At 35.9% G+C, this 14,931-nt stretch overlaps 5 protein-coding genes across 5 annotated transcripts; 3 read left to right on the top strand and 2 right to left on the bottom strand.

The window, feature by feature from the left end:
- Positions 1 to 165: 165 nt before the first annotated feature.
- Positions 166 to 6,093, top strand: PHYBLDRAFT_169263 (hypothetical protein; the record flags this gene model as incomplete). Its single annotated transcript, XM_018436029.1, has 22 exons — positions 166 to 383; positions 487 to 634; positions 718 to 854; positions 919 to 1,218; positions 1,286 to 1,364; positions 1,426 to 2,587; positions 2,641 to 2,735; positions 2,806 to 2,863; positions 2,949 to 3,099; positions 3,339 to 3,417; positions 3,522 to 3,964; positions 4,045 to 4,084; positions 4,160 to 4,303; positions 4,363 to 4,421; positions 4,455 to 4,583; positions 4,693 to 4,987; positions 5,040 to 5,158; positions 5,213 to 5,274; positions 5,340 to 5,449; positions 5,509 to 5,635; positions 5,707 to 5,877; positions 5,930 to 6,093. 22 exons carry the CDS (start codon positions 166 to 168, stop codon positions 6,091 to 6,093), a joined length of 4,290 nt encoding a protein of 1,429 aa, XP_018291046.1.
- Positions 6,094 to 6,266: 173 nt separating this feature from the next.
- PHYBLDRAFT_65068 (hypothetical protein) lies at positions 6,267 to 6,990 on the bottom strand (the record flags this gene model as incomplete). The annotated part of the gene is made up of 4 exons (XM_018441393.1): positions 6,267 to 6,413; positions 6,439 to 6,458; positions 6,510 to 6,578; positions 6,621 to 6,990. The coding sequence occupies 4 exons, from the start codon at positions 6,988 to 6,990 to the stop codon at positions 6,267 to 6,269; spliced, it is 606 nt and encodes a 201-aa protein (XP_018291045.1).
- A 1,414-nt stretch (positions 6,991 to 8,404) lies between these two features.
- Positions 8,405 to 9,173, bottom strand: PHYBLDRAFT_169261 (hypothetical protein; the record flags this gene model as incomplete). The annotated part of the gene is made up of 2 exons (XM_018436028.1): positions 8,405 to 8,691; positions 8,747 to 9,173. 2 exons carry the CDS (start codon positions 9,171 to 9,173, stop codon positions 8,405 to 8,407), a joined length of 714 nt encoding a protein of 237 aa, XP_018291044.1.
- Positions 9,174 to 10,965: 1,792 nt separating this feature from the next.
- PHYBLDRAFT_134112 (hypothetical protein) lies at positions 10,966 to 11,520 on the top strand. Its single transcript, XM_018429619.1, has 3 exons — positions 10,966 to 11,136; positions 11,211 to 11,351; positions 11,424 to 11,520. The coding sequence occupies exons 1-3, from the start codon at positions 10,978 to 10,980 to the stop codon at positions 11,448 to 11,450; spliced, it is 327 nt and encodes a 108-aa protein (XP_018291043.1). The 5' UTR covers positions 10,966 to 10,977; the 3' UTR covers positions 11,451 to 11,520.
- An 817-nt stretch (positions 11,521 to 12,337) lies between these two features.
- PHYBLDRAFT_146316 (hypothetical protein) lies at positions 12,338 to 14,033 on the top strand (the record flags this gene model as incomplete). The annotated part of the gene is made up of 8 exons (XM_018431625.1): positions 12,338 to 12,367; positions 12,504 to 12,570; positions 12,626 to 12,859; positions 12,956 to 13,184; positions 13,250 to 13,379; positions 13,452 to 13,655; positions 13,721 to 13,852; positions 13,923 to 14,033. The coding sequence occupies 8 exons, from the start codon at positions 12,338 to 12,340 to the stop codon at positions 14,031 to 14,033; spliced, it is 1,137 nt and encodes a 378-aa protein (XP_018291042.1).
- Positions 14,034 to 14,931: the final 898 nt, after the last annotated feature.

Raw genomic sequence — 14,931 nt, 5'->3', positions numbered from 1 at the left:
AGGCAATTGAAAAGTGTGGAAATTTATCTTTATCCCGGCCTTCACCTCCTCTTCACCATGCACTTGCCGTTGCTCTCTCTTTTGTGAATTCATCTTTAGACAACAAGCTCAACTTTCCTTACCAGCCGCTCATTTACTCGCGTATATTACGTACATTCATTAACTATGACAGACTGTCTAGGCTCAATGCTTTGTGTACATTACATTAAGCATGCCAATCTTATCAACCAATGCTACCCTGACCGAGAAGGCGAGAAGGGCCCTCGATCTTCTGAACTCAGTTACCTATTATTCTATGCCTCGAACAGACCCGTTAAGCTGACAAAGGTCGGAAGCTATCTTCAACGCAAAGTCGAACGAGACATCCGCAAAGGAAGACGACAGTAAGCTTCAATAATAATAAAACGAAGAATAAAGGTCTTCAAGACTATCCCCCCTCCCCCCTTCGTTTGATTAGTCGACTAAAACATAAGATCCTTGTACCAGAAATAACCAAGTCTCCCTCGATATTCTCAAGGCTCTCATTCAAGAATGCCACAGCGACCTCAACCTATTCTCTAAATACATTATAACAATACTTACCATAATACTTGATACGCGAGATATCGACCTCATCGACCTCACGTGTGAAACGGTAATACCATTACTGAATTCCAAAGCTTATGTAGTCTAAACTAGGCCAATTGTTCTCTTTGATGTATTTTTTTTTAAAACTAGTTTATTGTGTTTTGTGATTATCATGATGGAACAACCCTTGGTGTAGACCAGGATTTCACTACCGATTTTGAAGCTCTCATAGGCAAGTTTGCTGCCTTTTGCAATTATACAAACGCAGACGATTCCGTGGTATTAAGGTAGGTTTAGTCAAACCAGCTGATGATGGTGTGGCTTATAAGTAATAACAATCATTACCTACAGAATGCGATACACTGGATATCGTGCTCTTCAGGCTTGTGTGACATCCAATGCACTACATGTTTCTGATATGAACGTCCAACTCGATCTTATTATCCCGCCACTCCTTACCTGTCTTTCAACCTCAGCCGAGCCCATCAAAGATCTTGTACAAGTAGAAGGTTCAATTGACATTCGCCGGTCAGCAAAAGACATAGAGTTAAACCAATTTATTGTCGAACGTCTCGCTGCACAGACTCTTTCAATGTTCTACAACAAACCGAATGGACCAGCAATACGACTTTCCCTTGCACCAGTATTCCGGTCAGCAATATTTCTAGCGAACTTTGATTGGATTATACATTTTTTAATCAATGATTTAATAACATAGATTTTTGGATGGGAATGACATGTGGTGGCCCCGCCAATTTGCAGTATCTTTAATGGAGTTCATACTTAATTCTTTACAGGTAAATCTCAACTTCGAAAATAATTCCACGGAATAATGGTAATCTCACATCATTTTATTAGCCACAACACCGTTACCTTTTAGTGTCCGAAGTGCTTCAGCAGCTGGAAACTCCAAAGGCAGCAAGATACAAAGACGCATCACTGGCAGCAATCTTGGATGTTGTTTTAGGTGATCCAATTGGATTAGTAGGAATTTCGGTACTAGAAGTTCTCAATGCTATCTTTGGTGTTCTTATTCAATCCATCCGATCCCATGGATTCCGTGAGCATAAGCCCGAAAAGACGGATACGCAGGGAATTTATGAATTTACAATCCATCGTAGTCTTGTACATTGCATTGGCGGTTTGGCTTCTCACACTTACTACCAAAACCAACAAAAAGACATGATTGGGTATATTATCTCAAAGCTAAGAGTTAGCACCACTCTAGACACCATCAACGAAATGCCCTTAGAAACCTATCGACGAGTAGCTCTTGTTTGTCTAGACAGATTATTGTGCAAGAGCACAGACGAAGTCTCGCTCGATACATGGATGCCTGCCCTTGGTCTCTTTTCAGACAAGATTTCAAGTACACGTTTGGCATTTGCAAACACAATGACTCGTTTCTTGTCCACAAACCTAGCCAAAAATGACTCAAAAGAAGTATTCCCAGACTATTCATTGAGAGCTCAACAGGACACCATCTTTATCCACAATCTGCACAAAGCATTATTGGAATGGTCTCTTTTGACAAATCTTACTCCTTCAGACACTGTGGCCATGTACCGCTTGCTATGTACCATAACTCGTCGTTTTGGAGTTGGAGGAACCATCCAATCCATACCATTTGTGTTTGAATTACAAAAATATGTACAGGAGAAAAAGATCAAGACGCCTCATCTGCAGAGAACCATTGCAGCAGTGCTGGTGGAATATCTATGTATGGTCGGTGTGTTCCATGGGATTCCAGGTCTGGTTACCTGTATGGATGCTATTCGCCAAGAGCGTATGGTTGAAAAGGAATATACAACTGTAGTGTGGATTGAAGCACCAGAAGAAAAAAGTGTAGTAGAATTTGATGAAGTTGAGCTGAAAAACAAGACTCCTGTCAGTCATTTCATAGACCGACCTAAAGTTGTTGAGCTTATCTCAACTGATGGACGACTGAGAGATAAAGAAGATACACATGGTTTAGATCTGGAGAAAAAGCTCCATGCGGTGTGGGGATCTGAAGCATTAAGTAAGAATTTGATTATGAGATTTTTCAATTCACTCATCTATTGTTCTCCGCAGTGCCCCACGAGCCTGTCTTCCGGATCAGCGTTCCAAAAGACTTTGAAGAAATTAAACCAAAGCTAGAGAAACCTTGGGAAAGCCCTTGTCGAGATGTAAGGACTATCACTCCTATATATGTACATATATGTTGCTGACCAAAGTATTTATACGTATATTTTAAAGGCAATTGAACCTGAAGAGAAGCAGTCTATTAAAGTAGAAAATCTAAAGGAGGTTCTTGGTAAATTTGGCTCAAGGATGAATAAGATGTTCATTTTGGTACAAACCAACATTAACTCCCTCCGTCTCCCCCTTTTTATTATTAGTTGCTCAACTACAGGCCAATGAGAATGAACGCGACACTGACTCTATCCAAAGCGTACCTACAGCTATTCCAGTAATTCGATCCGGAAAGGATTCTCGTAAAGACATGAGACTTCTCCTAACAGAACTCAACATTGTACCTAATGCACAAAGGTAAGAATTTAAGTGTGGTGGTTAAAGAGGAGAAATACTTACCTACAGTGTATCATAGTACCACATCTCTAGTAAACCCACCATATAAAGCATAATCTTATATTTTAACTAATAAATAAATACACCATTGGTCCCGCAAAAAAAAAGGCGCAACAAGTAGTGGAAGGGAAACTAGCTGGTATTCTACATCGCCCTTTAAAACATATACACACCCATCTCTTTCTCTTTCCTAAATAAAGAGCACTTGTTTGCCCTGATATGCAGCGTACAAAACCGCTCAAAGAGAAGTTTGTCGAGCTCACCCAAAGATTGTTCCAAGTAAAGTAGAAAAGAAAAGAGGTGAAAGGAAAAGAAATATATTTTATTATCCCCTCTTCTCGTTCGTCTTTTTATCATCCTCTCATTGCATCTATTTTGCCAAGAGAGAACATGCTTACACGGAAGATCCATCTGGATTCTGGGATGTTTATCTTCTACTCGACGTCAATGCAGATTGTATAGCAAATATCATCGAGACCATGTCTGCAGAGGCATTACTTGCTTGTAATGTAAATCTTACGTTATTGTTCGAGGCTTGTGTTGATCACATGGACCATGAACAAAGTACAAGTGAAAAAATGCGACAATTGCACGCAATGCAAATTTTGGCATGTCTTTTCAGGGCATTATTTGCTAAGAAACGACTCAGCTACTTTAACATCATTCATCTCCTTACTCGACTCGATAAGGCTGACGCTGTATTTGGTGCTTTAATTCAACGAATTCAAAGACTCTTATTACAGCCTTCAACACGCTCATGGGCCCTGGTACTTACACTGGTGATTGTGTCAGGAAATGATCATGTCAACCAAAGCAATTTAAATGGGTAGATTATAGAATGAATAACAAATAAAAAAAAATACCCAAAAAAAGCTGACAAATATGATTATAATAAAAACATATTAGATATTTCATGCATCATTCAATTGTCTCTACATTGATGGAGGTAAAGAATGCCTTTTGAATAGAAATAGAAAAGCTCAGAATGATATATAAGTTTAATTAATAACAATATTTATAGATAATTAGAGATCTTCAAGCAAACCCTATGCAGCAACAAGACGCAATGATGATTTGGAGTTTATTGTCTAATTACAATAAGTATGAGATTCGAAATGAATATCTCGACCAACTTCATACCTGCAAAGACACGCATGTACTTGAAGTAAATGTTCTTAGCTTTATATACACATGATTTAAAAAGTATTCTAACACAGTCTCTAGACAATGATGAACATATTGCAAGATATGTTAAATATGATGCAGAAGTATGAAGTCAAAATGTAAAGGGACTATTTATTTATTACAGTTCGTAGAAAATACGAGACCCTTAAAGACGATGAAGAAACTGTGCCAAAAGCTATGGTGACCTTTATGACTCGGTGGTTCTCTCCGACACACACCCTTCCTCCAGATATAGACCTTCCTGCGTCCCTTGAAGACTTGTACGTTTTTCTTTTCTTCCTTCCTTTTTGGATAACGCATGAAGAATATTTAGTGACCATTATGCACTCTGGGGGTTTATTTATTTATTTATTTATTTATTTAAAAAAGACCTTCTTCTGAATCAGCATTTTTGTTGATATTGTATGAACTTGTTTGTCACAACCCACACTTTATTGTTATACTAGCCCGTGCTAGTGTCAGTAAGAGCAGTCCAGCCGAACCCACATTAGTTGGTTCAATTTTGTCATTTAGTACTTATTTATTCCAGCACAATCGTAATCCACGTTCCTTTCTGTACACCAGACTAATTCTCTTGGTGTTGTTACGTCTGTCTGAGGAAGATACATTTCTCAATTCTATGAGAAACGAGACTGCAATCATGCAAATACGTCTATGTCGCCAGGTAAACTTTATATATTTAAATGATGCCAACTCTAAAATTTTTGTGTTAAAAGCGACCTCCACCTTTACCACGAATCAAAAATCCACGTTTATTCTTTGTTATTGTATTAGATAGCTTGCTATTGTACATTAAACATAATATGCGCAAGAAGTTGGACATGTCTACTTATAAGTAAGAGTGTAGATATTTACAATGTATACATTATTCACGCATAAATTGTTGTAGAGTGTCATTCTCAGTCATGCATCGCGTTCTTTGCTATCTTCGCAAGCATAAAATGAGACTTGGTAAATGGATTCTATAGCATATATTAATCTAACGAATATTAACTTTGTGGGTAATTGTACGTTAGAATACCATTGGATGCTACTATGGCCTGTCTTGACTTCCATGTTACATTTTATTGTTGCTCATCTTGAAGAGCTGAGAGAACGCGAAGACTTTGGTCCCTTCCTTTCACTGGTAACCCCTATCCCCCGGAAAATATTCCTTGAATGTCTAATTTTTTTTTAAAAAAATAGTTTATCTGTATCATTAACTTGTATATAACACACGGCGAGACCTTTATAGCGGATACTAAGAGTTATGATACCTTGTTCTACGAAATCATTCGTGCTACAGATGATTTCAATGCTCTTTCTCAATCAGGTAAAGCTATTCGCAGTATACTGGACGTATATGAAAAAAAAACAAGTTTATATATCGTTCTCTTCTTATAGTCAACCGAGGGTCACCCACAAAAAATCGTGGAGATAGTAATGGAAGATCAAATGCTGTTTCATATTCAGATTTTGGGAATATTCGCTTGATCTGTAATCATTTCAATCCAGCACTGGAAGAATGGCAAACTTCTCACCATGTGAAGTCTCTCACACCAAACCAAGTCATGAGTAAGCTGTAATAAAGCTGGGTCTTGTATGTCTCTAATGTATTATTTTATAGATATAATAAATGAGAATTATGCCACATTGGACTTGGCACCTATGGATAAATTAGAATCGTTCTCTATCTATAATGAAGTACCGGCAGAAATGGGATTCTTTAGACAAGTTTTGAGAACAGTCGTGAATGATTACAGCAAAACTATTGTTCCGCGCTTGCAATAAGAACTTTATGTTAAAGCAAGTTCGGGTGTAGCAACGAAAATTCCAGATCTCATTATTTAATTTCCTTTTTAATAAAAATCAGTAATATAAAATAATAAAGACAAGAACAAACGTAAAGCTAATGCTAGATATACTTTTAAAAGGAACAGTAGTTCCACTAGTAATAAAATTATCTATTGTGCCTGTACCGAGCTCAATATTCGCACAAAAGTATTCCGGAACAACCTGATCATCAAAAGAATATGAAACCAACATAAAGCGTTTCTCAATGGTATACTTATTACCAACCGCCAGACTAGCTGTAGTACTACTACCTGAGGCTATTAAAGTCCTATTTTGACTTACAGTCTCGTTTATGTAAATACCTTGATATAAAAGTAAGTATATATTAATTTATAGACTCTAAATGTTCTTACCAGATACTCCAAGAGAAGCACGGCATTCTGCTGGTTCACGTATATTAAATATACATGTTTTTTGATTTGCTGGAGTGATACATAATATATTATAACTGTAATAGCATTTACCAGGTGTGTAACTCATAACATGGTTTATCCCAACTGTCCACGAAATACAGTCACTCTTTGAACTAAACCCCTCGAGATAAAGGTCGTAGAATATTGTATCTCCAGTTAGCTTGAATATAAATACTGCTGTTGTATTTCCTCCGAGTGGAACACGGGCAAGGGCTGTTAAATTTTCAACTGGGATCCCTGTGCCGTATCCTGATAGAGCACCCTGTGGAATATAAGGATCACCAAGAGTTGGTGCAACCCAACGTTTATACGATGAAGCAAAAATTCCTTGCACAATTATTAGTAAAGTAAGGAGCAATGCGATTTGTTTCATGAGGACTGTATTAGAGATTGAAGATGTATACGAATTCTCTTGCGCCATAATTCTTTTATACAAGTCTTATTGTATCTTATTTATTAAACCTCATTTTTAATCCTATGGTCTATGGCCAGATTTCTAGGATGAGACAACACTATATAAGTGCCATTTAGACAACCTACAGTAGGTTGAGTGCTCAAAGACACATTTAATATGGGCCCTGAAGATGAATTTATTCCTTTTGACTACATACTTTATAGGTAAAGCCTTTGTTTTTATACAAGGTAAATAATGTACTTTTAGAGCCAGAAATTACTATACGTATACTGTATATATTAATATTTATATATTTCAAGAGTATAGCCTAACTTATTACCACACCAGTTTACTTCATTAACTCTTTTTGATTGCGCATAATCAGATCAAATCGAATTGAGTAGATTTCCTATATTATAACATCAGTATAAAACGAATTATTCTACAAAATTTCATTTATACGCCTGCCTTGTTCAATATGAACAATACGCTATCTAAATTTACTGATTCTTATCTAATACTTATACTATATAAACTCTTGGTACAATCATCTTAAGATCATTCAATTCAGAAAGAGCTTTTCATTATTAGCATTAAAACTTGGTTTATAGCTTCAAATAAACATTCTCTATCATAAACTCTAGTTGATCTGAGGTCTTTGGTTTGCCAAAAAAAAATAAAGCTAAACAGACATCAAGACAGCTAATCTCATAGTTATTTTAATTAATATTTTAATGAAAATGCATTAATATAAATGTTTATATTGAAGTAAATGATTGTGTACCTATATAACATATAACTATCTCAATAGCGGTAATAAAGACTTTGTGAATACACCAAATTATATTGTATTCATAATCAAAGAAAAACTCTTTAATATCATAAATATGATATTGAAACTATATATTATTGGCAGTAAATAACGTCTTGTTCTGATTCAACAAAATAGCATTGTCAGTTTCATATTGGGGTTAACTTTTTCATTCTAATGTTCGCCAGTGCACGAGGGAATTACGGGATAATTGAAAATGAAATTACTTTACATAGTATTTTATTTAATCCCTAATAGATATATTTGTCAATTCTCTCGACAATTCTTTAGAGTAAGGACTTTAATTACAGAAAAAAATTTATACTAAACGACCATACTTATAAGGCTTATTCCTTATTAGTTTCCTTCGTAAGATGACGAACAGAATTATTAACAACCATAGTGGTATACGGTAAAATATTCATAATTAAACGGTGCCTTAAAAATGGAAACAAAAAATATAGTCATTTTTTGAAAGACTCTGAATAATATCTGCTATTTATCAAGTTTAGTGAAAATTACAGATGAGAGAGAGAATATAAATAACCCAGTCTTCATAATTTTACCAGAATAAAAGATAAAGTATTTATTGATTCATGGCTGAATTTGAGAGATAACACATAAAAATACTTAGCATAGGAGGATTAAATAAGCTAATAAAAATGCAACGCCGGTAATATATACGGGTGCTACTCGAATACCGCTGTTCAAAGGAGTATACGTTTCTTCTTTGACTGCGCCGAGTAGAAGGACCCCACATGCACGTTTTGGAGCCTTTTGGCCGTAAAAAAAGTAATTTACCATGATGGATCGCTTGGAGATACTGCTGTCATAGTCATCAATCAAACTGAGCAGAGTGCTATTTCCAGATTTTACCAACATTGATGTTGCATTTGTAGATTTATGTACAGCAGTTCCTGAGAGGAATTAAAATGAGAACATATTTACTTTAAATAAATTATGCTTTATTACCTTCTATGCCGTCTCCAGAGTGGCAGTCTCCAAGATCCTTTGTTCCGTACACACATTTTCCTGATTCAACAGAATCCATGCATTTACTGGTGGGCTTGTACAAACACTTTGCAGGGTCGGAACTATCGACGTAGCTAACTCCAACTATCCATGATATACACAAACTTTTTGCATGGTACCCCTCGAGATATAGATTATATGTAACACTTTCTCCTCTTTGGGTAAACCGAAAGACTGCCGTTGTATTTTCATCAAGAGGAATACGGCTAAGGGTATTCATATCAGCTGGCTGTATAACATCATCATAAGCATATCTCAATGGAATATAAGATTTATCTATGTCCGGAAATTCCTCTCTATTGTTATATATAGCAAAAACAGTTTCGAAGCCAAGCAGCAGTCCAATGAATAAAAAGTATATTTTCATTTTAAAATATTGCGGATATGAACTTGATAAGAATATCTAAATGTAAAGTTGAACTTGCAGATAAGAAGTGCGTTTAATTTCCAAAATATCTTCTTTAGTTATTTCACTAAAAATAATAATGTGGCGATAGATAAACAAGATGTCTTTATAATTACATATCAGTGCACTTTATTACTCTACCATTGTCAATCATTTTTTAAATGGACTTTTATTAACCTTGAAACTGATTTTGATGATATAGATGAACAGTGGGTAAGTATTTAATTATTTTTAAAGACAATAATGTTGTAAGTAAATCAATGTATTCTTTGTATATGGTGTATATTTCTTTGAATAAAAATTGAAGCAAAAGAACAGGTACTCTTTATCTGAAAAATACAATTAGAAATTGTCGCTTAAACAAGCTACAAACCTGAAAACAATGATTGTACATTTTAGCATCCAAGAAAAAGTAGTATATACTATTTTCAAATGTATATATATATTAAGAGCCAAATATATTATATAGGATTAAAAACACAGTTTGGTTATGAATAATAAAATATTCAGTAGAAAAAAAAAGTGGAAAAAGCTTAATAAGGGATATACTGATATTTATTTTTGTCAAGTGCCGTAAAGTGCTTTTTCACAGTTAAAAAGTACTTTTAATAAAAATTACAGTTATAGTTCTTCCTCTTAATTCCTATAGCGCGGTTAGTTGGCGATGTTATGAGTATATACAGCCGTCTAAGCTCCAAATATTCTCTTATCAAGCTCAATTCAGGACTATATGCTGGATGCTCCGTAATATGTAAGCCATGATTAATCTTGTATTATTTTTCCATGGCTACGTAAATTTTCTTCTTGGAACATGTTCCTATCTTTTTTTTTTTAAAAAAAAAGCAAAAGGCCGGCTGATTTTGGTAAAAATAACAAATAATGACTTTAAAGAACGTCCACATACTAATGTTATTACATTTCCCCATTCGAAAAATAATAATAAGTAGTTCAATGTCTCCTGACCAGGTACACCCAAGTAATAACCGAGTTTCCATCTTGTACTTTTGTAGGGATATATTCACATACGCTATTCAGAAGACTGGCTTCAGAAACTGGCGAATCCATTCTTTTTGTAAAGCAATAAGTTTGGTTTGTAGCTCATTAGAACAACCTCCTACTGTTTTTTCCTCTTCTTCTTTTTCTTAACACTTATACTACGTACGAGGGTAAGAAACATATATATATATACATACATATATATTAGATATTATAGGCTTTGATTAAGCTATATAGTGGCTACTATTGATTTGACGTGAGGTTTTGCAAATCATCCTTTTAACAATGGGTTTTCTCGTCCACGTTTTGATTATAAGCGCAATTTCTACCAAATGTTGACGGTGATATTTCTGAACGTTCAAAAAGTATATTATACTCTTCATCGGATGCAAATAAATTTAGTCTCCCATGAGGTTAATTTTCAGCAATTGAGCCAGGTACATCAAATATTTACTGCAAAAGAAACCAGCGTAATATTCAGTTATCTTTGATAGTGTTAAGGAATTTAGCCAGTTTTACAAAAAAAAGCAAAATGTAAAAGTGTGTTAACGATGTATAATAGAGCATTACAATGTGCAATTGTGCGCGGACCTTGTATTTCTAGTTAAAGATGAGTGACTTGTCTTTATTGCCCACTTGATGTCTAGCAGAAGGTCACGGGTGACGTAGAGCTGAAAATTTTGTGGCGGCCAAAAATCCAGAAGAAATAAATAAATTTTTTTCACTCGATACCAAGGCTCGCCCTCTCTTTTTGTACATCTGATTTAGAATGAAGCATCTCGCAGCTTACCTCCTCCTCGTCGCCGGTGGCAACACCAAGCCTTCCACTGAGGACATCAAGACTCTTTTGGGTTCCGTCGGTGTTGAGGCCGAGACCCAGCGTCTCGCTTCTTTGCTCAAGGCCCTTGAGGGCAAGACCGTCGCTGAGGTAACTAGAAAAACATGAATAAACTTGAATGTCCCAGTTACAGAATTTGGTGGCTGATTATATTTTCTCAACAGGTCATTGCTGAGGGTTCTTCCAAGCTTGCTTCCGTCTCTACCGGTGGTGCCGCTGCCGCTGCTGGTGGTGCCGCTGCTGGTGCCGCTTCCGAGGAGGCCGCCGCTGAGGAGGCTGTTGAGGAGAAGGAGGAGTCCGACGACGTAAGTATTTTTGTGCTTTGAAAAAATAAAAGATTATCTGAGTCATGAACTAATGGTTTATGAATTTTATAGGACATGGGCTTCGGTCTCTTCGATTAAACTATTCGCTTGCACTTATTAAACGTCCCTTTACGGTCGAATAAAAAAGCAAAAACATGTCTTTATCGTTAATTTGGTTTATGAGTTTATTTGTTCACTTCGTTTATGCTTTGGTGTGGCTTATGATGCCCTGATTTTTGAAAAATCGAGATTTATGGAGAAAGATCATTGTTTTTTTTGTCAGGCACAGCATCGTTATTTTGTAACGTTGAGTAATTTGAAAGATACTTGTTTTTATGTTGTGTTGTGTGGCAATTATCTTTGCACGCATTTTACGTCTTGAATTGCTTTTATAGCTTTATATATGTTTCATTATTGTTTTTATTGAGCTATACAACAAGATTTTCTTTTCTCATACGAATTAGGTCATTTTTCGATCAATTACGACTTGTTTTAATCGCATTTTCAAAAAGACCCTTCATAATAGTATTTTTCTTTTATTCAATAATGTACATGGATGCTCACATCCCCTACGCAAACCATTAATCCTAGATTATTCTGTGTAGGAAGAATAATCTATAGGATAAATTCTTATTTATTACTTTGTTGATGGCTTGAGCGAAATATTTTTAGAGTGTTATCCAGAATTGTGGTTAAGTTATGTTATCAATATAAACTCTCGGATATATTTATTATTATATTTTAGTATTCGAGTAAATGAAAGCATTTACGATTAATCACTTAATTGATTAATAAGATGAAGAAAGATTGATATTCATTAATTGTTCTGTAAACTTTTTTTTTCCCTTATGCCCAGACTTTGGGAATGTGACGTGTTCTATACAAGACGTGCAAAGGTTGGCAGACTCTAGTGCTCGTCCAGCCAGTGAAATACATTTTTATTTTATTGTTTAATTTTATATCCTTGTCTTCGCTGTCTTGTCAAAATGTCATCTGACGAAGATACAAGGCCTACTGTAAGGTTAATTCTTTTGAAAAATCTTTACACAATTTTTAAGATAAAGGAAACATAATGCATTATAAAAATTCAAATGGATCAATACAATAAGACTGAATCTCGTTTGTTTATTATTTGTTTATTGTGAATATTAGCATAATGAGCCCACATTTAACTATAGCGACGATGGTGGAGAATTGTCTGATCTTGAAGATGAACAATGTATGTGTGTGCATTTTCTTTAAAAAATACAATAAAGACAGCTAATTGTCACTAGATTCCGATGGTGGACACAACGATGATGGTCGTGGGCATCTCGGAAATGTTCACGATGATTTACCTCCAGAACCTGTAGCAGCATCAATCCACAAACTTCCTTCCTTCAAAAAAAGAGACCGAAACATTTCCGCAGAAGAGAGTGTAAGATTAGAACAGGTTCGCAAGGAATTGCGCGATCAAAAAGCACACATCGTGGAAAATGATGAACCAGAAGAAATAGATCCCCAGCAAGGTGAGAATAGCAAATGGATATAAACAACAAGAAAGTGGAAAGGCAAGATTAATTTATTAAGATAATGTATTCATACTCTTATTATTCCTTGAACAGCTCTTAGGGATGAAATTGATCAGCACTTTGCCCGTGCATTGGCTAGCGGAAAAAAGAAGAGAAAGAAGGTGGATGAAGATGACCTAGAAAGAAGTATGGACGAAGAATTGGCAAACATGAGAGATGCTATGAAATCTGCAGCAGAATATGATGCCGTCTCCAACGGACAGAGAAAACCTGCGGTTGCGAAACTTAAGATGTTGAGTCAAGTTACAAGCATGTTGACAAAGTGAGGATTCGGATATAATAATAAAGTGCGTGTATTGGAGAAGAACTAACTTTGCTATCTGGTAGCAAGCATCTCCAGGATAGTATTCTGGATAATCAGTTGTTGGATTCTATTCGATTGTGGTTAGAACCTTTACCTGATCGTTCCTTGCCAAGTTTGGATATCCAAACAGAAATGCTTGACATATTGGAGAAGGTAGATAAAAAAATAAGGGTCGTATATAATACAACATCAATCTTAAAAAATGAGATCCCCTTTTTTTATTAGTTGCCAATTGGTAGTGATCATCTCCGGGAAAGTGGTGTCGGTAAGATTGTATACTTCTACACAAAATCTCCAAGGGTCGAAATGCGTATCAGAAGAAAGGCAGACCAGCTTGTGGCAAAGTGGAGCCGACTGGTAATTAAGCGTAGTGAGAACTACCGTGAACGTCGACATGAACTCAGAGAATATACTCAAGATGACAGGCAAGTATAATGGTGGGCATGTATTGTATGCCTCTAACACTTTTTACTTATAGAAACTATCCAAGAAAGAAGTATAGACCTGACCCAGTAGAAGAAGAGGGTGACGAGAAGAGACTACATGTCAGAATTCCTCAGGCAGTCGCTGCCGACTATGATATTGCACCACAAAGCACTGTCCGTGTGGATAAAGTCAAGTCCAGAGTAAGTTACACAAACGCATAATATATCTATGATATTTGTCCCCTATAGTTTTTTAACCATGGATATATAGCCCGATAATTCTTCCTTCAGGAGACTCAAAAACACAATGCGTGCTATAAAAACTGGGCCAAAACGGTCAACTCCAAAAGTATCTATCGAAGGAAAAAATTTGGGTACTTGAAAAGTTACAATCAAGTATGTTGCTTGCTATGTTTGTAAAGGGAGTGTCGATCGTTATTCTCTCTCCAAGCAACAGACTGGGGTTTTTTATGATACATTACAGTTTATAATATAGTGAAATACATTACAATGCAAATCAACGAAAACCAATCCAATTTAATCCAATTAAACGCAATTCAATCATAAACAGTGAATGAAGTATATATACATATGCGTGTATTTTATTTTATAAACGCAAGAAAGAAATACTATATGTCTCTCCATTAAATAAAAACCTCACTGCGTATCGAAATCCTGCAGCAACACAGATCAATTTGAATGAAAGTCCTTATCGTGACTGCTTATTTAAACAACCTTTCTTCTCCTTCAGAAATGCTACTTTTTTTTTACTCATTCTTGAAAACACACCATGGGATTAGCTGGACAAAAGACAAAGCAGCGCCTTAGCGCCGATCCCAACAACTTAAACTGGAGTAAAGGTAAGATTTCTTGATCAAGCGGATCTATCTAACATTTCATTAGATCAATCTAAGTTCGGTTTTAAGATGCTCATGAAGATGGGTTGGGCACCTGGAAAAGGACTTGGTGTTAATGAAGACGGCAGCAAAGATCATGTCAAGATCAAACTGAAGGATGATACTCTCGGTCTCGGAGCTAGCAAGAAGACAGTTGACAACTGGCTTGGAAACACAGACGCTTTTTCACAACTCCTTGCGGACCTCAATACTCGCACAGAGACAGTTGAAGTTACCAAGACAATCATCGAAACATCTGAGACTGTAACAAAGAGAAAACTTGAGGGTGCCAGCGATGAAGACGATGAAGATGAATTGAAGGAAAAAAAGAAACAAAAGAAGGAAAAGAAAGACAAGAAGGAAAAGAAGGAAAAGAAACAAAAG

Source organism: Phycomyces blakesleeanus (genome assembly GCF_001638985.1).
Source record: "Phycomyces blakesleeanus NRRL 1555(-) unplaced genomic scaffold PHYBLscaffold_12, whole genome shotgun sequence".
In the NCBI taxonomy this organism is placed as follows: domain Eukaryota; kingdom Fungi; phylum Mucoromycota; class Mucoromycetes; order Mucorales; family Phycomycetaceae; genus Phycomyces; species Phycomyces blakesleeanus.
This window is presented reverse-complemented; position numbering and strand designations above follow the sequence as displayed.